The sequence below is a fragment of the Panthera leo genome, chromosome B2 (genome assembly GCF_018350215.1).
Source record: "Panthera leo isolate Ple1 chromosome B2, P.leo_Ple1_pat1.1, whole genome shotgun sequence".
Taxonomy (NCBI): Eukaryota; Metazoa; Chordata; class Mammalia; order Carnivora; family Felidae; genus Panthera; species Panthera leo.
The window spans coordinates 77,831,384-77,854,418 of NC_056683.1; the positions used below are offsets into that span (position 1 = coordinate 77,831,384).

A 23,035-nucleotide genomic window follows, 5' to 3' on the forward strand; every position below is an offset into this window, starting at 1 on the left:
TTTGTATGGTATTTTTAATATTTACAATGAGTTGTGCATTTGCAACTGTTTTAAGGGTTTAGTTTTGTTTTGCTGTTTAGAAAGGCATTCATTTTTTCCTGGCATAGAACTTATGTTTATGACAAAAAAAAATAATTGTGATTATTATGAAGCATACAGTCAACATTCAAGACAAATAATTTTTTTAATGTTTATTTCTGAGAGAAAAAGAGACAGTGTACGAGTGGGGGAGGGCAGAGAGAGAGACACACAGAATCTAAAGCAGCCCTGAGCTGTCAGCAGAGTGTGATGTGGGGCTTGAACCCACAAACTATGAGATCATGACCTGAGCCAGAGACAGATGCTTAACCAACTGACCCACCCAGGCGCCCCCAAGACAAATAATTTTTATAGAGTCACAGATGGCTCATATATTTTGGCGTTCCATTTCAGCTACTTTGGTCCAGAATTTTATTTCATTTGAAAAGGTAGTCCCACTCAACTACTAAAATAAATAAATGAGAGAATAACCCAATTGGAGTTTTTCTTTGAAAAAAAAAAAAGTATATTTTACTGAGCTCTGATGTTTTTATTTGACTACAACCAAATGTTATCTATTTTAGATTTTGTAAATTAATGTTACAATGATATTACAAACATAAAATCAAATTTTCTTATGGTTATTTTAGAGCTAGGACTATCCAACAAATAAGAAAAGAAGGTCTTCTTACACTCTTGGGTTTACCGCATATAATTTAGATTTCTCTTACAAGGGTTTCGGACCTGTAGCATGTGTAGATTTTTATCTGTTTTCCAAATCACTATAATTGGGGCTCAGTAATAAATCTCATCTATGAAATTTTGTTTCATTTATTATTGCCAAATAACAATAACTGTATAAGCAGAGTTTATCACCATAGTGTGAATTTTTTTAAAATTTTTTTATGTTTATTTATTTCTGAGAGAGACAGAGACAGAGTGCAAGTGAAGGAGGGGCAGAGAGAGAGGGAGACACAGAATCCAAAGCAGAGTCCAGGCTCTGAGCTGTCAGCACAGGCACAGAGCCCGTTGCAGGGCTTGAACTCACAAACGGTGGGATCATGACCTGAGCTGAAGTCGCCTAACTGACTGAGCCACCCAGGTGGTGTGAATTTTTAATTTCTAGTACTTAATTGTGGTTTGTAAGCTGTATGAAAATGTAATTATGTCTTGTCTGTAGATATTAAAGAGCTTAAATAACTGAGTTATCTGTATGCAACTAAATCAGAACTTTATTCCTGAGCCCTAAATATTTCTTTGCTATGTCTCTCTATATAGTACACTTCATATAGTTTAAAATGCACTTAAGTAGTGTAAAATGCCTTTTAATTTAAAGTATTATATTTTGCTTTTGGTTTCCCTGTGTACTTTGGCTGTTAAAGAATTAGAATTCTTCTGTTTTCAACTTATGCATTTAATATTACACCATCATTTTTTAGAATTTCTCTGTTATTCAGAATAAGTTGTTATTTGTTGGGGGAGATACTGTTTAGGTGAACTATCAAGAGACCATCACAGCACAGAAGGACAGCAGGAAATACAGCAGCCTTCAGCCATGTGACATCTATGTATGGGAATGAACCAAGGTAGCAGTGGATTCAGGGAGGCAGGTGCACAGCTGTGAAAAATTCTGGGAGCGAAGAATCACACTGAATTTTAGGAACAAGTAACCTAACTATTATACTTATTACATGATGGTTACAAGTTACAGCACGGGCTTTGTGTGTGTGCAGAGTGTCAAAGGCTGCCTGGCTGTGTATTGATGTTCTCATTCATTCTCTGAGGGAAAAATGCCACTTGGACATTGCGTCTAAGAAAGGAATGGTCCAGGCGAGAGATGTACAGCATTTTGGAATCAGGGTTCAAGTGGTTAAAGGAATGTCTTTCAGTGTGAGAATCTGGTTGAGACTGGGCAAAACTCAGAAACTTAATAGATGAGGTCTTGAAGCAAGTCTTGATAAGTAAAATATTAATAAGTGGTAAGTGACCTTTTTGCCCAAGGAAGTAATCCATTCTGATAGAGCTATTTGCCCAGAGGAGCAAGCTGTTCAATTGATAAATTGGTTTTCAAGAATTTCCTGAATAAACTGTGAAGTTATTTATTGGTGTAGCCTTATCCTCCATAGGGTAACCAATCTTTTCCAATTTGTTAGGCGTGGAGGTGGTTCTTGGGATGCAGGACTATACATTTTAAAACAAGGACAACACATTAGTTAACTGTGATTTTAAAAACCAGGCTTATTAATTTTGAGTGGTAATGGAAAGTAACTTTTCCTTTAAGATACTGTGATGTTTTCCCAGTTTTATTGCCATGGCACCAAAGCATCATGTTTATAAAAATGTGAATTTATTGGGGCACCTGGATGACTCAATAGGTTAAGCATCTAACTTTGGCTCAGGTCAAGATCTCACAGCTCATGAGTTCGAGCCCCACGTTGGGCTCCATGCTGACAGCTCAGAGCCTGGAGCCTGCTTCAGATTCTGTCTCCCTCTCTCTCTGCCCCTCCCTTGCTCATGCTTAGTCTCTCTCTCAAAAATAAGTAAACATTAAAAAATTTAATTAAAATATATTAATTTATTAATTTTTCTCCTTTGCTGGCCTAAAAGAAATCAATTCTTTAAATAAAACATTTAATTTTTTTTAATGTTTATTTATTTTTGAAGGAGAGAGACAGTGTGAGTGGTGGAGAGACAGGGAGACAGAATCCAAAGCAGGCTCCAGGCTCTGAGCTGTCAGCACAGAGCCCAACATGGGGCTCGAACTCGCAAACTGTGAGATCATGACCTGAGCCAAGTGGCTCTTAATGACACTTAATGACAGAGCCACCCTGGTGCCCCTTTAAGTAAACCATTTAAAAGAAAATGTAGGTTGAAAAATGATTCCCCCTGTTCTACCCCACCCCCAAAGATGTTCAGATCCTAATTCCTAGATCCTGTGATTATGTTACCTTATATGGCAGAAGGGACTTTGCAGATATGATCAAGTTAGGGATTTTGAGATGGGAAAATTACCCTTTATTATCCAGATGAGCCTGATATAATCTTAATCCTTATTAAGAAGGAGGCTGAAGATCAGGGGAAGAAGCATAGAGGTCCATGCACACAGGGGGAGAAAAGGCTACACATGAGCCAAGGAATTCGGGTGGCCTCTAGAAGGTTAAAAAGGCAAGGAAACAGACTCTCCTGTAAAGCCTCCAGAAAGAACCAGCCCTGCTGACACCTTAATTTTAGCCTCATAAGACTCATTTTGAACCTCTGACCTCCAGAACTGCAAGAGAGTAAATGGTGTTGTTTTCAATCACTAAATGTGGGGTGATTTGTTACAGCAGCAATAGGAAACTAGTACAGAGAGTATCTGGGAAATGAATGGCTGTACCATGCTCCCTTTCCTCATTATTTCTGGTTGCTTTTATGAGCAAAGCTTGTCTTACCTAGCAACAGTTGCTAAGTAAGTTAACAGTTTAGTGCTAAAGTCTGGAAGAGAGCCACTGCTTAAATCTTCCCAAATCCAGTGCCCATACCTTATGTGGCAAAGGCTTTTAGAACCGTTCTTTACCATTAGGCACATAACCACTGCCTAATCATGGCGAATCCTTTCATCCTTACCAGCCTCTAACATTGTCCTAAAAGCTTGATCCTCTTCTAGCTTCCTTAAACTTCCAGATTTTCTTAAAACTTTTATTTCTGATCTTAAGTGTACTTTAACTGCACATAGTAAAAGATATCTTAATTATGATCCGAAATCCGAATTACACGAATTTTGTTTGCTGTGCTGTTTGTAATAAAATAATTCCACCAGCCCCTTTGGGGGAAACCTTCAAACGGATCCATGAATACAAGCCATTTAAGACACGCTTTTACACTCACAAAGATATACTGGGTAAGTAAATTTTGTTTTCCTTTGTTCTAATATTTGATAGCATTATGTGCTATTCTTTCTGCTATATTGACTTTTATCAGCTCTTCTGATCAAAGTTGCTTGTCTTGCAGGGGTGTCTGTTTGGCATGAAAAGAATATGGGTTGAAATCCAGCTTCTCTGCTTACCAGTTGTGTACCTTAGACCGTACACTTAGCCTCTCAGTGTGTTTCCTTATAGAGATGTTGGGAGTCCTATATTAAGTAGGGATATTAATACCTCTCTAGCAGGTTGGTTATGAGGCTTTAACGAAATATTTGTTGGCATATAATAGTAAACAGGAGTTCTTTTTGCCCTGGCCCATACTTTGGCAACTTCCTTACACATAGTAGAGGAAATACCTCCAAGTAACACCTTAATAAATAGTGAAGCTATAACCTTTACTAGTAGCTGGTGACATAAACATAGGTAGCATGGAGATAACCTGAGAATATTTACTATACAAGCAAATCAGATTGTAATTACAGGTTTCCTTCTCTCCTTATCCCCATCAGAGTTCGTAGTCTGACTTTGAGCCTTAGAAATGTTTTCCTAAGGACTCTCCAGATACTTCTCTGACCCTCTCTTCCTTTATACCTGGTAAACTACTGATTTAATTTCACTCTTGATCTTTGAAAATATGAGGAACTAAAGAATGGAGAGTGTTTTGAAAAAACTACAGTACAGGGAGAGGTCAAATTGGAATCATCCTCTAAAAACATCAATACCCAAACTGACTTTAACTTCTAGTAAATGTTTAGTGTGACTTATTAATTACAATCTCTGGTATGATTTGGCTTTTTACACCCAGGCCAGTGGATATCCATTCTTAGATATGCATTTAATGATTGACTTCTTATGCCTTCTGAGATATTTAAATCCAGATAAGCAAAATTAAATCTAACTAGGTAGAAATTAATATTTTATATACAGTGAACTGTATTTGTCATTGACTTTTTTATTAAAAAGGTTTTTTTTAATGTTTATTTATTTTAGAGAGAGAGAGAGTGCACAAGTGGGGTTGGGGCAGAGAGAGAGGGGAGACACAGAATCTGAAGCAGGCTCCAGGCTCTGAGCTGTCAGTGCAGAGCCCAAGGTGGGGCTCAAATCCATGAACTGTGAGGTCATGAACTCAGCCCAAGTCGGCACTTAACCAGCTGAGCCACCCAGCATCCCTGTCATTGACTGTTAAGTCAGTGTTCTTAATGAGTAAATTCAAGAGCATGTGGGAATGTCTGTATAAATGTTAAATGAATATTGCATAGTGCAGTAGTCCTCAACCCTAGCAGTGCACACAGCTTTTAAAACATTTGTTTTTACAGGGCACCTGGGTGGCTCAGTTGGTTAAGCATCAGACTCTTGGCTTCAGCTCAGGTCATGATGTCATGGTACATGAGCTTGAGCCCTGCCAGCGCTGAGCCTGCTTGGGATTCTCTGTCTCCCTCTCTCTCTCTCTGCCCCTCCCCCACTCGAGCTCCCCCCCCCCCCAAAGTAAATAAACATTTAAAAATTTTTGTTTTTACTACAAATATCTAAATACAGAGTCATTGGATTTCATATTAATTCAACATAGACCCACTAAATTAGAACCTTAAGAATCAGGCTTCAGCATGTGTTGGTTTTTTATGTTTGTTTGTTTCATATTTTAATAGTTTTTATTTGGAAATAGTTTAAGACTCACAAGTGTTAACAACAGAGTTCCCATGTATTCCTCCAGTTTCTCTCATTGATATCTTTCATAATGCTAGTATATAGTCAAAACCAGGAAATTGATATTGGAATAATACTATTAACTCAGGTACAGAACTTATGTGCATTTTTTTCTTGTTTCATAGTTTCATGAAATTTATCACGTGTAGGGTTGTATAACCATCACCACAATCAGGACGTAGAGCTGCTCTGTCACCATAAAGGAACTCCCTTGTGTTACTCCTTACACACCCTAACCTGAACCCCTGGCAACCACTAATCTGTTCTCCATCACTATAATCTTACCCCTTTGAGATTGTTATATAAATTAAATCATATAATATATAACTTGCAAATTGGCTTTTTTCATTCAATATAATGCCCTTGAGATCCATCCAAGTTATTCTTTGTATCAGTAGTCTTTTCCTTTTTGAGTATTTTTTTTAAAGCTATGCGGGAATCCTCTTGTACAATCAGGGTTGAGAATAATATAAAATAATGGGATTTAGGCTAAAAAAGAATAATAGCAACCCACAGTTGTATCACATTTTTATGAAATTTAATACACTGATGGCCCATGCTGTCACCTTTCTTCCTAGATCTTTCATAATCATATCTGCACAGTGTTGAGCCTACAAAATATATGTCCATCTCTACTATAGTATCCTCTGCCCTCTGTTTTTAGGTTCACTGATAATCTAGTATCATAGACTCTTAATGCCACCAAACATGGATGTTTATTTGCAGGTAACAAAAACACAACTCAGACTAGACCATGCATAAAATAGAATTTCTTGGCCTTTTAACAGAGAAACCCAAGCAGGATTTGGCTCCAGGGCTTTCAATGTAGCCACACTTGCTCTCAGTGAGTTGGCCTAATTGTTTACTCCTGCAACCGGGCTTACAGGAGAGGGGAAAAGAATAAAAGTTGTCCCAGACTGCTCTATGTGGCTGTTACCTCCAACTTAGAAATATCAGAGGGAGAAAAAAAAAAAAAGCTATATTCTCCTTACTTCCTTATATAAAATCCTAGAGAAGAGCCTGGTTAGCCAGGCTGGAGCATGTGCCCAATCCTGGGCTGATTATTATGGCCTGGAGGATGGGGACAATGTGATAGGACATGCAGGATGGCTGCAGTGATTTGCAGGAACACCCCCCCCCCCCCCCCCCGCCTCCAGAACAACATGAAGTGAGAGAGGGACATTCTTGAGAAAAATGGTTTCTGTTACTGGAGGGAGAGCAGAGATACTGGGCAACCACATGTGTCTACAATGGTGTTGCCAAGCTGAGCACCGTAAGAGAGACACTGCAATATAAGACATGCTTTGTAATTTTAGGAAGTTGATTGTCAAGACCTAATCACATGAAAAGTTAATAATTCAGTCAATCAAAGATGTGAGAAATAACTGGAATGAAGGGTAGGTAGCGTAAGAAGTTGGACTGGGGAGAAAGATCACTATGTGTGTGACTTGAGCACTGAAAAGGCTCGTAGCCTGCATACAAGTCCTGAGCCACCTCTGGCAGACAGAGATGGAGCTTGGCTGCAGGTCTCGCTCTATCTGTGTAGTCCTAGCTATCTGTGTAGTCCTCTAACCTATGTAGGCTTTTATTTTTTTGTCCGGGTAGGGAGGCTATCATTATGGGAATGTTATGTGGAAATTAAATGAGACCATTGACAGACAAGTACTAAACAGCTGCCCCCTTACTCCACAACTGAAACGGCTAAACCATGAAGATCTGCACATGAAGAAAGCAGGTTTCAGAGTGAAGAAAGCATTTTCTGCTGCCTCTTTCCTAAGGGAGAGAACACCAGCATCCAGAGAAGGACAAGCAGACAGGAGCAGAATAATGTGCTAATATCACTTGAATATTCCCTCACTGTCCTATTTTAGGAACACAAAATGCTCTTTTCTGTAACTTTACCTCCCCAGTTGCCTATTGTATGGCCCAAGTGTGATGACAGGAACAGACTGTCTCAAGACCCAACGGTGCTGTGAGTTCCCTCTCATTAATTACGGAAAAGTGTACCCCTTTAAAGAAAAGATTGGCATCTCCTAAAAGGGTATATCTTTTAGATAACTCTAATAAATAGGTAATAGTGAAGAAGAAAAAACAGTCTGTGGATACTTGTGATTGTTTTTCCTCAAATACACAGATATTGGGGCAAATACTCTGAATAAAGAAGAGCAATTCCAAGAGGAAATACTCAAAGAACGTATTGCAAAAGCAGAAGCTGATGTGTGGGTGCAGGTAAAAGAAACTGAATATCAACCTAAATGCATCTTTAGAGTTCTTTCACTTTTTGGATTTGTCTGAAACAATAAGCAGAACTGATTTTGAATCCTGGCTATCTGTGGGACCTTGGGCAAGTTCTCCAACTCTGCAGTCTTGGCTTCTTCAAATGTAAAAGAGGAACAATAATATTCTATAGGACTGTTGAAAGAGTTCAGTGAAATAATGTCAGGTGCATAGGAGCTTCTTAGTAAGAGGCAGACACCATTAGGAGCTCCCTTCCTTCTAAATTGCCCCTATGTGTGGATGACTCCTGCTTTTTTTATTCTCATTGGCTTAAAACTTCCAACAACAAAAAAAGACACCCTTGTTGATAATTGTTTATTATTGCTCAATATTTAATATGTAGACCATACATTTGTGCAGCGTGAAATACCCCTGACCAAGTGCTCTTTTTTTTTTTTTTCCAAATGCTGCATTATCGCCTACTCTCCTTGCTCTCTTCTCTCCAAAGTCCTTGATACCTTGTCCCCATGACTGCTGAGGGTCATAGGGGCAATTTGAGTGTATTGAGGTTCATAGTCAGATCCCAGACCCTTAACTGAAGCAAAATCTCAATCCTCCAACCTCCACTTCTTCCTGAAGAATAACATAAACGACTTCCTGAAGAGAATTATGCTCCATGAGGGCAGGACAAGCCACAGTGCTTAGAGCATTATTTCTCAGTTCCTTTATAACATAGACATCATAGCAAATGGTATTGGAACTGTCCAGCATTAGTACCAGCACAAGCTTGGTATTAAAGTACTTTGAAAGTGCAAAATTCACCAAGTGCAAAGATATATGAATAAAAATCTTAGTAGTCCTCTATCTTTATCAATAATAGTAAAATTCAAATTAATTGCAAACCATCAATTATACACCCTAATATAAGGCAATGCTTTTGTGAGTAATCTACAATTTGAATGTCATCATATCTAATGATCTGGGCACTCTCTTCAAATAAAATAATAGAACCTCTTTCTGAACACCTGATGCAGGAGGTCTGGGATGGTGCTCAGCCTCCTTTCTCAGCAAATTCTTGCTTTGTGCATCTTTCCACTTCTCTATATTTTCCAGATTTTCTGCGATGAGCATACATTAATTTGATAGTCAATCAAGCAAGAAATAAAGTGCCAAATAAAAGACAACCCAGCAGCTTATACTAAAACCCTCTTTAGCAGTTCACAAAACAGTGATGTTAGCCATGTTAGGTTGGGATGTGTTAGGGCATCTCTGGCTAAGGCAGCCAGTTTTCTGGGAGAGGTTTGAGATGGGAACGGAGCAAGTGATGAGGGGCCCCATCGTGGTTGCTAATTTTCAGTAAACATGAAAAATGTATGTTAATATAAGTGTATATATTAATATATAAATATTTATAAATTTGGACTGTTTCTTTCAAAGGCTGATAAACGCCAAAAACAAGCAATCGAGAAGGCACTTGAAGAAGCAAATGACAAACACAAAATGAATATTCAGATTCTGAAAGAAGAACATCAAAAAGACTTACAGGTTTTTATAATGGCTTGTTTGTTGTCTTTTTAAGAGTACATACATCAGTGGAAAGCTCTGGCAAAGGGAGAAGAGAAAAACAAAATCTGTAAAACCTTGATGGGTGTCTCCTGGAGGTTGGTCAGGAGACCCAGGATTTTCACAGAAGAGATGCTAGGCTCACAGATGAGAGGCAGCAGTGATGAATGGGTGCAGGAGAATCTCTGATGTATTGAACCCAAACGATGGGGTTTCAAGGCCCAAAGGAGCCATCCTGCCTGCCTTACCCACCACATCTCTTGTGCCAGCCTCTCTTCTCTCTCATGGCCCTTTTCTGGGTCCTCAAACCTGAGTGTCCCACCTCCTTCCCACCTCAGGGTCTCTGTCAGAATGTCCTTCCCCCACCTCATCAGATTTAGCTCAAACATCACTACTTTACCTGAATCAGTCTGCCCTTGACACCCTGTCCCCTTTTACACCCATCACTGCGGTTAAATAGACTGTGTGATTACTTGTTGAATGTCTGACCTGCACACGACTGTAGCCTCCATTAGGGCTTGACTCTCATTACCACTCTAGCCCGGTGTCCCACACAGGGCCTTGACTTAGAAGTGCTCAAGTTGGTGCTGAACGAAGGAAATAGGCTGTTTTCTTCCTTCTCCTGGGCTCTCTGATTGCATCCTTTTCCCTAAATTTGCATTTACTGCAATGCCAAGAGGGACCCTGAGCTGTACTGAATATTTCCTGCAGTGCCAAAGGTCATAAAACAAAGGGTCCTCTTTGTAACCTGTAACCTGTTCGAACACACAACTGTAGGTAACTAGCAAACTTTCCAGGTAGAGGCCCAGGAATTCATTATTTAGTTCAGTACCTCAGTTACAAAAGCTGATCAAAGGAAAAGGATATAGAACTATTCTTACATGTTGGCCACAGGAGGTATAGGAAAGGACATGGTATAGATGTGACAATTCATGGTCAGAGGCTGGAGGGAAAGTGGCAGAAGTCTGGCCCCAGGTTTGGCCTAACTTAATAAGAACATAATTAACAAACAGTTCAGGGACCACTGGCCCCATTTATTCATTGTTTCAGCAATGAGCACCTACTGTATATCAGATCCTTATTTAGTCCTCAGGAAACTTGTTGGCAGCAAAGGGAGCTTTGCTTCTGGTTCCTAAAGGGTAGTGGGATCCTCCCTGCTTTGCACCAGTGGCCTGGTTCCCAAGAGGTTGGCTGCAGTGGTCCACGCCCATTCCCTTTTTCAGTTCAAAACATGAAGAGCGTTTCTAGCATGTCTAGGCAGGCCTACTGTTCAGCTGACATCTGCCAGGATGACCATAAGCATTTAAATACTTCTCTATCAGTTGATAGATAGCCACTCGCCAAGCTCCCTAACACCTAAGTCACCCTGGCTGCTTCCCCAGTCTCCAAGACCTCCCCCAATTAAAAGGGCTACCCCTTTAAATTGGTGGGAAACTCCAAAGCTGGACCCTGCCCCAATGCTGCAGCCAGAGTATGCACATTTAAAAATTTTTTTGTTTGTTTGTTTATTTATTTATTTATTTATTTATTTATTTTTGAGAGAGAGAGAGAGAGAGAGAGAGAGAGACAGAGTAAGCAGGGGAGGAGCAGAGAGAGAGGGAGAGAGAAAATCCCAAGCAGGCTCCTCACTGTCAGCATGGAGCCCAATGTGGGGCTCCAACTCACAAACGGTGAGATCATGACTTGAGCTAAGTCGGACACTTAACTGACTGAGCCACCCAGGTGCCCCAGTATTTTGAATATTGCTCCTGGCATTATGTTGTGCAGATAGAAGGATAATTTAGCTGTGATGCCTGTTTCAAGGAGCTCACATTGACTGTCCCTCATATTGTCTTTGAGTGGAGTTGATACACTTAGTGCTAAAGTAGAGGAAGTCCTAAGAAAATGGAAAGGGGAAAAGTTAGAAGGAGGTTGACCTTTCTAAAATAGTTGTCTAGGGTTTGGGAACTCACATTTGTACTGCCATCTCAGGACATTTTTTATATAACAAAAGAGTGATTTATCTAAGAGGGATGCATAGGATTGTTTCAACTGTAGGATACCCAGACATAGACATCAGTACTGCTTCTCAGGGGGGTGTCTATGAACCACCTGCCTCAGAATCTGTTCACCTGGGAGCTTAACATGCAGATTCCCAGGCTCCACCTGACCTACAGAGTCAGGGGCAAGGTTTTTAACCAGCATTCTGTCTGATTCTTCTGTGTATTAAAGTTTAAGATTACCAATATATAGAGCAGAAAACCAAGCCCTTCTAAAACCAAATACCATTCAATTCTGATATGTAGAAATCACTATGTATTACTCTTTTATAACATTAAGAATTTGGCGCAAGTCTCAGATGCTTGCTGTTGAGTAAAATTTCAAGATCTTACCCAATGAACAGACATTATTTTGAAAAGATTTTTATATTAACTTATTCAAATACAATAATATTAAAAAGCAAATGATGAAATGGAACCTAAGGTAAAATCAGAGTAGAAAATATAATGAAGTCAGGAGTGAATTTGAAACTTAAAATTGTATGTGTGCATGAGTTCCTGTGCAATTTTCACTATTTGGGCCTTGAGCTTTCTGGCAGTCAATGCAAAGATGAAAATTCAATGAATCACCATATCCATTAGGTAAAAACAAATCAGATAGAGAGGCCCAGATATTCCTGCATGTGACAGCTGAGAGAAACTTCTCCTAAGGGAGACGTTGTGTCATAAATGTCTGTCAAACATCTGCACAGTAAATATGATGGGTTTCATGAGGCTGTTTCTTACAATATCTCAATATATGAGCTGATTTACTCAAAATGCATTTCAGTAAAAGTAATTTAACTGGGAGGCTTTCCATTGAATAAGAACACTGCCAAATAGTCAGTCACTGAATTATTTTTGTAGCTTTAAATATATATCCCACATGCTTTGTGAGGCAGTAAAATGATTTTGCTTTTAATACATCATTACATAAAGGAAGGATTCCATTTTAGTTCTTTGAATCCAAGTTCAGAACCCAGCCAAAATAAAGGGCTGGGGTGTCATTTTTAAATTCTATGATTCAAATAAAAATATTTTATGTACTACTTCATTTATCTAAAGCTCAACCATTCAGCCCTTTCAATTACTGAGAATACACTTGAAAACCCAGAAATAATTTAAAATATCCCCTGGGAATTTAAATAAAGGCCTCTGACTACAAGACAGAAACTCAGGCTTATTACTCATAGCAGAACCTTTCCATTCCCCACTCAAATGTTATTTACACTTACTTGACAGCCTGAGCCCAACAGATGTGGCTGCTCAACTTCACAAATCCAAAATAGATTAAATGCCAGCAACTAGAAATGACAAAAAGGAGCTCACAGACAGCAGTTAGAACAGAGAGTTCTCAGCACAATAGCATGTGAAGAACAAGAAACATTACAAAAACCAGGTATCAGGTCTCCAAAAGCAAAGCAGTCTGGGGTCATTCATAACTGAGACAGGGAACCCAATAAACTTGAACGATTACTAAGCGTAGTACAAAGTATTTAGCTCAATACAATCATTCTCCTTTATCTACCAGCCTAGATCACCAAGAAATGTTAAAGTGTGTTCACTCTACTCTTTTTATGAAGTAAGGTAGACGTCACAGACATTTAGAAATATTTCCATTCAAAATGTTTTATTACCAAAAAGTTCTAGTCCTTTAAGAGACAAAGCCTTCTGTAGTATGGAAAACCTAGCTGGCATTTCTAAACAGCCAATGTTTCCCTTAAAAAAATTTTTCTAAATACATGAACTGAGGCCACTCTGGAGAGATTCTTAAAGTTGTTTTCTGTTGTTTTATTCATTTTTTTAAAAAATTTTCACCCTTGAAGTAGCCAAAGTGAGAAGTTGAAGACTTTCTTTCTCTTGAAAAAAACTGTAGTCTAACAAACACTTTAATTGTTGAGACACTTTTTTCTGCAAAGCTAAAATGATTTCAGTTTCCCATGAGATGTAGAGTTCAAAAGAAAGAGAGAGAGAAAGCAAGCAGTCGTGCTCACTGTAATTAGAAGGTTGTACGGGGTGTCTGGAATGAAAATACACTGATGAATCTCTTGAAGGACCCTAGCATCACGGCCAACAATGAAGCAAGAAACTGACATTAAGAACCCTGCTTTCTGTTCCTAGTTCTTTGACTGACTCACTATGAGAAATAACTTAATTTCTTTATGCTCTCTTGTTATCCCTGAAATAGAGATAAAAATTTATGTTCAAATGTAAGTTTTGAAACTCTAGACAGAATTGATTGTTGCCTCCTTTCTTGCATAAAACACTCATTGCATGATTAAGTTGCTGGTTTCCTCCATGAGACAGTGAGCCCTTGAGGAGGAAGATTCTAGCCTTCTTATGTTTGTAGTGTGTGGGCCCAGCAGGTGCCTGGCACACAGCGGAGTTGGTTGGCATTTCCAGAATGGTTACAGGGTTTTCTTTGAGAATCTGTTTTTCTTGAGTCCTGGTCTGACTAGTGCCTCCTCACTTTACTTGGCCAAAGGCATCCACAGGTCCTTCTGCCCTGGAGTAATGGAGCATTTGTTCCTGTCCCTTTTGTGAACAAGAGAGGACCCCTCAACGCTAGTGAGCTGGAATGCCCAAATGGCAGGAGGACCGGCCAGCAAGCTCCTGTGACTAGAGTAATGGGCAACTGTTAGCTCTCTGAGTTCAGGCTCCCCCTCCCCCCCACACCCAGGAGACACTTTGGAGGCACAGTCATTATTTCTGTCATTTTCCAGGACTGACTTCTTAACAGAATCATATTATGTATTTCTAATTATGTGTAAAGATAATATGACACTATAGGATTTGGGACAATCAAGGAAAAAGAGACAGACCTATTTTTCCTTTTTGCATATTCCCTTCTAATATTACCTAAATAAATATTTATGCTATATAGTTTGCACATTTCTGGTGCATAATATAAATGGAAGTTTTCCATATTATACACACTCTTCTTTTAAATCATCAGTGTTCACCGGTGCACATTCCAGCAGGTTAATGAACTATGATTTGAATAACCTCTTAGTGTGCATTTTTAGACATCAAAGCTGTAACATCTAAAGCTGTCAAACTGTTTCTCAAAGGAAATGGCAGCTAAAACCAAGATAGAGATTCACCAAAACATGGAAGATGAACTACAGAGAGAACACCTGGCTGCAGAACAACGCATGGTGCATAGAATCCAAAGGATTGTGATGGAGTGCCACAGGGAGAAGGTCCAGGCTGTGGAGAAGGCCAGGGCTGAAGAGAGACAGATGGCCCAGGAGGCAATCCAGGCCCAGAAAAGGTATTCCAGAGAACACATTTGCAAATCAGTATCTTACTCTGGCCAAATCTACTTGGAGAAAGGGTAAGGTTGAGGCACATATTTCCCAGGGGCATAGAGAGAGAGGGAGACACAGAATCTGGAGCAGGCTCCAGGCTCTGAGCTGTCAGCACAGAGCCCGACGTGGGACTCGAACACACAAAGCGCGGGATCATGACCTGTGCCAAGTCAGACACTCAACCAACTGAACCATCCAGGTGCCCCTGTGTTTCTACATTTTTTAAAGTTTATTTATTTAGCTTGAGAGAGAGAGAAAAAGCACGAGTGGGGGAGGTGCAGAGAGAGGAAGACAGAGAATCCTTTTTTGCATAAAACATTCATTGCACGATTAAGTTGCTGGTTTCCTCCACGAGACAGTGAGTACTTGAGGAGACTCTGAGCTGTCAGCACAGAGCCCAACGCAAGTCTCAAACTCATGAACTGTGAGATCATGACCCAGGCTGAAGTTGGATGTTTAACCGACTGAGCCACCCAGGCGCCCCTGTGTTTTTACATTTTTATTATGGAATATATCAAGCATAGAGAACAATATATAATACATTGTATAATGTGTGTGTATGTGTGTATGGTTTAAACAAAAATAACATGAATATTCAATGACCTACCACTCATCTGAAGAAACCGAAAATTGCTAACACTTCTAAAGTTCCCACGTGAAGCTCCTCAATCATTTTTCCTTCCTCTCCACACTCTCAAGAGATAACTACCATCGTAAATAATGTGTTTTTCCTTCTGATTCTCCAGTTTTAAGAGGCTAAGGAGAGAAATCAACAAATATTTCCCCATAAACACATAAAAGGCAATCTTCACATTCTCTAGCTGGTATCATACACTAGCATGGATGTGTTACTTTTGGTCTTTTTCTTATTACACAAGTAATACACGCTATAAATAAAATTGACACTTTGGAAATATATAGGGCAAAACTTGTTAAGCCCTGACTTACTGCTTTCCTACCCTCTCTGTCTCCCAAGGACTTCATTTTAAATAATGGGTCTGTCTCATTCGTGTCCTTTTGATGAACTATAGCCTTATGTTTTACATAATCACAAATACTTTTTACATAAATCAGATCACTTGTTTTTAAGAGTACCAAAGTAATCATTTTTTAAAAATGTTTTTTATTGGGGCATCTGAGTAATTCAGTTGGTTAAGCGGCTGGCTTTGGCTCAGGTCATGATCTCACAGTTCGTGAGTTTGAGCCCTGCATTGGCTCTGTGCTGACAGCTTGGAGCCTGGAGCCTGCTTTGGATTCTGTGTCTCCCTCTCTCTCTGCTCCCCCCCCCCACCCCCGCTTGTGCTCTGTCTCTCTCTCTCTCTCTCTCTCTCTCTCAAAAATAAATAAACATTAACAAAAATTAATGTTTATTTATTTATCTTGAGAGACAGAAAGAGAGAGAGAGCAGACATGAGCACAAGCAGGAGACAGGTAGAGAGAGAGGGAGAGAGAGAATCCCAAGCAGGCTCCACCCTCAGCACAGGGCCAAATGCAGGGCTCAATCTCATGACTGTGAGATCATGACCTGAGCTGAAATCAAGAGTTGGATGCTTAACCGACTGAGCCACCCATGTGCCCCCAAAGTAACCATTATTACGTATTCAATGAACATTTGATGGAATTGGCCAGTTTTAACAGGACAACAGTCAGGATCCCTAGTGATTATTGGGACCAAGAGAAAAACCACAGTTTCCAGGTGTTAAGTGACTTGCCTAAGATCACATGGCTGCAGCAGCAGAACCAGGACTGAAACCTCTGTTTGCCATCTAGTCTAGGACTTGTCTCTTTTGCTTTGCTCTTTGACTTAATGAACAAATCGATTTGTGTGTAGTTAATGGGTAAAAATCTTCTTTGTTAGAACTTTTAGAGCAGGGCCAAAGGTAAAGTCCTCTAAGAATCTTATTTTGCAGATAAGTAAAAATGAAGGCTGCAGCTGTGGCTGTTTCAGTGGTACCTTTCTTCATGCATAGGCTATAAATCATCATTGAGGCAAAAGAAGAAGAAGGTAAAAGAGGATTCTGGGAGAAAGGTAGAGAAGGCGGTAACTCCCAAATGAGTTGTGGTCCGATGTGGTGAAAGGTAGTATCCTCCTCTCCCTTCTCCCCGCCCTGCATCTATAGGAAGTCCGCTCCTCCTATAGGGGCTTCTGGAACCACTCCTCATGTACCTGCAGTGTCTGCTCCTTCCCTCACTCTGTTGCCTTCACCACCACGACTCCCCCCCCCCCCCGCCCCCGCCCCGCTGCCCCAGCCCTTTCTTCTCTGAGGTTTGAATAGAATATTTTCAATGACTGCCTTTTATTAAATCAGTTGACTAAAATTAGGGAACTGCCATGTCTGTTGTTTACGTGTATCCAACTGGAGTGTCCATTTTGTTCATTAATGTATTCCAAATGCCTGGAAGAGAGCTTGGCACAGGGTATGCATTCTTTAAATATTTATTAAACATGGGGGGCCTGGGTGGCTCAGTTGGTAAACATCTGACTCTTGTTTTCGGCCCAGGTCATAATCTCACAGTTCATGAGTTCGAGCCCAGAGTCAGGCTCTTCACTGGCAGCGTGGAGCCTACTTGGGATTCTCTCTCTCTCTCTCTCTCTCTCTCTCTGCTCCTTCCCTGCTCCCTTACTGTCTCTCAAAATAAATAAACTTAAAAAATATATTTATTAAACAAAGTTTCAAATCTGTTCTAATTAGCTGAACTCACTCTGCAGTACATCAGATCTTATTTCTAGACATTGCTACGTTCTAGTGTTCCTTAGAGTATTTGCAGAAACCAATACATGGAGAAGGACCAGTGTTTAGAATTCAACTGTAGATCTTTTATTTAACTAGAAACTATCAAGACTTAAGTATTCTGAACACATACATATTATGACAAATATGTTAAATTCACAGAAAACGTTTTTGTGGACTGGGGTGATTAGATTCTAAATAGATTATCTAGGAGACACCATACTCTTTCGCTGGAAGGAAGGAGGGGAGGAAGAAAAAAAAGCAAGCAAGCCAGCAGGCAGGCAAGCTTTGCCTGGAAAGGTTCTTCTAAGTGTTTTCTAGTCCAAGACAAAGGCGTGAATGAAGTGGCTGCTCAGGAATTTTTGTGGTCATGGCTCTAATTCCTAATGATAGCTACCTTTTATTTAACACCTAGCACATGCAAGGCCCTTTGTGTGCTTCTCACTGAATTCTTATATACCTTCCTGAGGGATTCTATCATTCTCCATATCTTCAGATGAAAACTCTGAGACTTAAGAGAGAGACTGAGCAACCTCATTTAGAGGTCATGTAGAGAAGGTCATGTAGAGGAGAGGTGACAGAGCCTGATGTGAACCCTGGTCTATATGATACCAAAGCTTATGACCTTCCATTATACTACCCTTCTCATTTCACCAGAGCTTATAAAGTGTCTTCTGTGGATATGGTCCTGAGTTCTAGTGTAAGGAAATAAGGGTATTTCTTCAACATGTGAAGTCACGAAAGCATGGTTGCCCCACAGACCAAGGCTAGATGGGCAGGTACAAAGAACATGTAAGTGCCGGGAAAGCCCTGGAATGGTCAAGTAACAAGGGTGCAAGCTGTGCGGTGAGGTAGGTTTGTTGGAGGCAGTTAGTCTTGGGTTGGGACTTGGAAGGAAGGAGATCCCATTTGTGAAAGACTGAAAAGAGTGAGGACAGCATGAGCAAACATGTAGAGGGGAAAGTGGGTAGTGTAATGATGCAGAACCAAGGGAAGGTTAAGAATACAAACAACCCTGAGATATAAATGCACTGCTGAAAGGTGGTCTCTGGAGATGCGCCCACAACCAAACCTATATAATGCCTGTCGCCTCAGTTTGAGGGTATCACTAATCCTGAAAGACCAGGTTTCCAATTTCCTTTTCTTTTTTTAAATTTTTAATGTTTATGTATTTTGAGAGAGAGAGAGAGAGAGAGAGAGAGAGAGACAGGCAGAGAGAGAGAGAGAAAAAGAGAGAGAGAGAGAATGAGTGGGGGAGGGTCAGAGAGAGAGGGAGAGAATCCCAAATAGGCTCCACGCTGTCAGTGCAGAGCTGACGTGGGGCTTGATCCTACAAACTGTGAGACCATGACCTGAGCCGAAATCAAGAGTTGGATGCTTAGCCAACTGAGCCACCCGGGTGCCCTTTGGTTCCCAGCTTCTCAGGCAGATAATCAGAATATATTTTCCTCACAACACAATGGTTATAACTGATTAAAATAGTGCTAACAGTCCTATAGTTCAAGTGAAAAAATGGATTAATAGCTTATTGTGGGCACATCAGGCAAATTTTCAACATCACCCTAAATACCTGATGACAAATGAGTTTGGGGAACAAATCCCTTTATAATTTAGGAATTGAAGAAATGGGGAAATGAAGCATTGGTTCATCCTGATATAAGAGAGCCAGGATTTTTACTGATAGACATAGAAAGGAGGTTGAAAAGTGTACTCTTAGCAAAATATATGGGGAAAATGAAAAGTTCACTTAATAGGTAGAAGGGAAGGAATGGACAGATATTATTCTTTAAACTTGTGAGCTATATATCTTGTACCATTTCAACAGTGTCCCCAAAAAAGTGAGAGAAGGAGCTAAGAGAGGCCCTAAAGAGCAAAGCACAAATCAATTGCTGGTATGGTTTTTCCATGCTTCATTTTTTCCCCAAGAGTCTAATGAGGTTGGATTATTATATATTAGTCTCTATTTTTTATTTAGCAATCTACGTTTTTAAAGTTTTTTTTAATCTTTATTTATTTTTGAGAGACAGACTGCGAGCAGGGAAGGGGCAGAGAGAGAGGAAGACACAGAATCCAAAGTACGTTCCAGGTTCTGAGCTGTCAGCACAAAGCCTGAAGTGGGGATCAAACTCACGAAAACAAGTTAATGACCTGAGCCAAAGTCAGACGCTTAACTGACTGAAACACCCAGGCACCCCAATAATCTATTTTTCTTCTCTGAGAACCCATTTTATAAAATATCAGACTGAATCATATATATATATATATATATATATATATATATATACACACACACACACACACACACACACATACACACACATATATAGGACACATACTAAATTTATTCAAAAATAGTTCATTTCTGGCCAGCACTACATGTAAATATGGTATGTAATTCTGAAATTCCAAGAATAGAGCCTCATAAAATTAGAGATGGCAGATAGACCCCACCACTTACAGAAAGAAGCATAAACATTCACATCATGTCAGAGGGGCATTGGAGGTCATCGAGTTGAACCTGCCATCCCTTTTGTTGGATGCCTGCCAGGCACTGGGGAGCCTCCCGAGTGCTTCTGTAACAGGAATTTTGCAGGTGGTTGAAGTGGTTGGTTAAAATGCCGAATGCCTCTTCTTGTCATGTGCTTCCTAATGTGGATCCAAAATGTGCTCAGTCTCATCCTCACATCCACACTTGGCTTCTCACTCTCTGCGTAGTGATCCTTCAGAGACTTGAGAAGAGAGAGAGATTGTCCAAGCTTTCATTTGGAGGAGAAAAGAAAAAAACAAAAAGTACTAAGCCAGTTACTTTAGTCTTTCCTCATATGATATGATTTCTAGGCCCTCTTTTGAGAAAAAAAAATTATGGGTAATTTGTATTAAAAAATACTTAATTTAATTTTTTTGAAGAGAGAGAGTGAGTAGGGGAGAGGGGCAGAGGGGGAGAGAGAGAGAATCTAAAGCAGGACAGGTAGTAAGTACTTAGTAAATGTTAACCCTTGTTATTAACCATAGATACAGCCTGACTGGTGGGAAAAGGGAGAAGAGAGACATAGCATTGCAGCTAGAGAGGTGAGGGGACAACTGATGTTTACCTCAAGATTGGGGAAGTTGGCCACGTTTGAAAGTCAAGTTGAAAGAATTGGAGACAATGAGAGAATTGTATCTTAGAAGAAAGCAGTTAGAAGAAGGGCAGATGCCAAGTCTTGGGAAGATTGTGTTAGACTAGGAGGCGGGGGCGGGGGGGGGGAGGATTTTCATTAACAACCCTAAATATTTGAACCACATCTGTAAATTACTTGATTCTCTAATCTTTAGAGGTTCTACTCAAACTAGTTAACCCAAGGCATCCACCAGAGTATATTGCAGCAGCTAAAAGCTTTCGACCTGGACTCAGACTGCCTAGGTTGCTCATTTTGCCACTTTACTAATTAAGTGAAATTGGGCAAATTACTTGACCTCTCCGAGCCTGTTTCCTCATCAGTAAAATAGGTGTAATAATAGATATACCTCATGGGATTTGTTCTGAGGAAATATTGTGCAAATATATATATGGGATGCTCATTTACTTGCCTTGCCTTGGACACGGTAAGAATTCAAAACAGTTGGCTGCTATAAATTTCATATAATTAAATACATAACAACCAGAGGTCTGTGAACTCGTTCAGCAGTGGTTCTCAAAGTGTGATCCCAGGACTGCTCAGTGTCCCTAACACCCTTTCAGGGGGTTCTTGAGGTCAAAGTATTTTCTTGATAATACTAAGATGTTATTTGCCTTTTCACTCTCATTACCTCACAAGTATATAGTGGCATTTTCTATGGTTTTATGATGTATGATGTCACAACAGATTGAAACAATATGACAAATCCATCTTCCTTGCTTTTAAGCTAGACAAGTAAAGAGTTTACAAGAAGAAATGTGCAATTATGCCACTTTTCTCACCAATTAAAAAAAATTAAGTTTATTTATTCATTTTGAGAGAGACACAGAGCGATCAGGGGAGGGGCAGAGAGAGGGAGAGAGAGAGAATCCCAAGCAGGCTCCACACTGTCAGCACAGAGCCCAAAGTGGGGCTTGAACTCATGAACCATGAGATCATGACCTGAGCCAAAACCAGAGTCAGACGCTCAACCAGCTGAGCCACCCAGGCACGCCTTCACCATTTTTTTTAATTTGGAAAATACATTTTTCATAAAAGGTAAGTTAATTACATTTAATAGATTTAATCATACCTTACATAAATTTATGAATATTTTTTAAATGTCTCACTTTTAATTATAATACTATCAGTGCCACTAGATATAATCCACATAAACAAAAGTCGTTTGGGTTCTTTGATCATTTTAAGAGTCAAAAGGTGTTTTGAGACCAAAAGGTTCAGCCGACTATCATAGAGTATTGTTCAGATAAAACTATGAGTACAATTTCCTCCCCTCTGGCTAAAGGGAAGTGCTGGACTGATACAGAGAAATACTTTCTCTAGGGGTTTGGATCTCTGACCCTACATTTCTTCATTTTTACACATTGCATTCATATTTTTCTAGCCAGAGAGGACTCAGGTCCCTAAAACTACCAGATACTCGGCTAGTAGGCTTCGCCTTAGCCTCCAGCGGGAAACTCAGTGAGTGACCTCCCTGCTTGAAAAATGTTTTTGAATCGTTGACAGCTAATGCAGTCCAAAAGCTCATTTCTACCTGCCTGTCTCAGACTGGTGGCTCATCTAAACAATGCAATAATGTCTCATCCATCTTAGGTGAAAGGCAACATCTTTTTGTTTTTAGCGGCTAACCCATCTAACTTATAAATCCATATCTTTTGTAGAATGGCCATGGAGGAACTTTTGAATACTGGTATAACAGCTATGAAGGATCAAAAGAAGAACGTGAGCCAACTGATAAAAGAAAAAGAACATGAAATGAACGTCTACTATTGCATGGCTCAGAGGCAGAAGCAAGAAGAGGTTCAGGAAGTACTCCAAGAGGCAGAGAAGACACATCAGGCCACACTTGGAAATGTGATGGATAAGCTGGTTAACACCCAGGGGGAGCTGCTGTCCATAGTGAAACAACTAGGCATCATGACAAATTGGAAGGATTTCCTGGAGGAGGAATTGCAGGAAACAAGGGCAGCATTTCAAAAATACATCAATTATACATTTCCTAAGCTTTCACCAGGACATGCAGATTTTATTCTGCCAGAAAGAAAGAAAACACCTTCCAATCTTATTATTGAGGAGAATGAAACAACTCTTGATTAGAAGAAGTCTTTAACTGAAATTTCACTACAAAGCCATTGTTCCGAACACTAAATAAATGAACTCAAAAACCATTTATTGATTCCCAGTTACGTGCAGGGTACAACAGGCTGTGGGCATTTTGATGGAAAACCAAAATACTCAAAAAGCACATTCCAGGCTACATTGAGTTCTAAATCTAACTGAGGAGAGAAAAAAGTAAGAGGGACCAAAACTATTTAGGAGGGGAGAAGGTTTCTTGGAAGAAGTCCAAAGAAACTTCTGTTAACTGGCTTTATTCATGTCTACATCAGACATGTAACTAGTTTAGAAATTGTT

General features: G+C 39.9%; 1 protein-coding gene across 2 annotated transcripts; it reads left to right on the plus strand.

Annotated features, from left to right (window-relative positions):
- Positions 1-3,471: 3,471 nt before the first annotated feature.
- On the plus strand, positions 3,472-22,791 carry CB2H6orf163 (chromosome B2 C6orf163 homolog). 2 transcript variants are annotated; one of them, XM_042937356.1, is made up of 5 exons: positions 3,472-3,898; positions 7,759-7,853; positions 9,279-9,386; positions 14,494-14,696; positions 22,285-22,791. In XM_042937356.1, exons 1-5 carry the CDS (start codon positions 3,751-3,753, stop codon positions 22,718-22,720), a joined length of 990 nt encoding a protein of 329 aa, XP_042793290.1. In that variant the 5' UTR covers positions 3,472-3,750; the 3' UTR covers positions 22,721-22,791. The 2 variants fall into 2 exon arrangements, with proteins under 2 accessions (XP_042793290.1, XP_042793291.1); XM_042937357.1 differs by lacking the exon at positions 3,472-3,898 and adding an exon at positions 7,545-7,596.
- The last annotated feature ends 244 nt before the right edge of the window (positions 22,792-23,035 follow it).

What these genes read in the sequence shown, in the direction of transcription:
- CB2H6orf163 (XM_042937356.1), top strand. Translation starts at nt 3,751, where the DNA reads ATGATCCGAAATCCGAATTACACGAATTTTGTTTGCTGTGCTGTTTGT. An exon ending in CACTCACAAAGATATACTGG is followed by an intron (nt 3,899 to 7,758) that starts GTAAGTAAATTT and finishes TCAAATACACAG; the next exon opens with ATATTGGGGCAAATACTCTG. An exon ending in GCAATCCAGGCCCAGAAAAG is followed by an intron (nt 14,697 to 22,284) that starts GTATTCCAGAGA and finishes TATCTTTTGTAG; the next exon opens with AATGGCCATGGAGGAACTTT.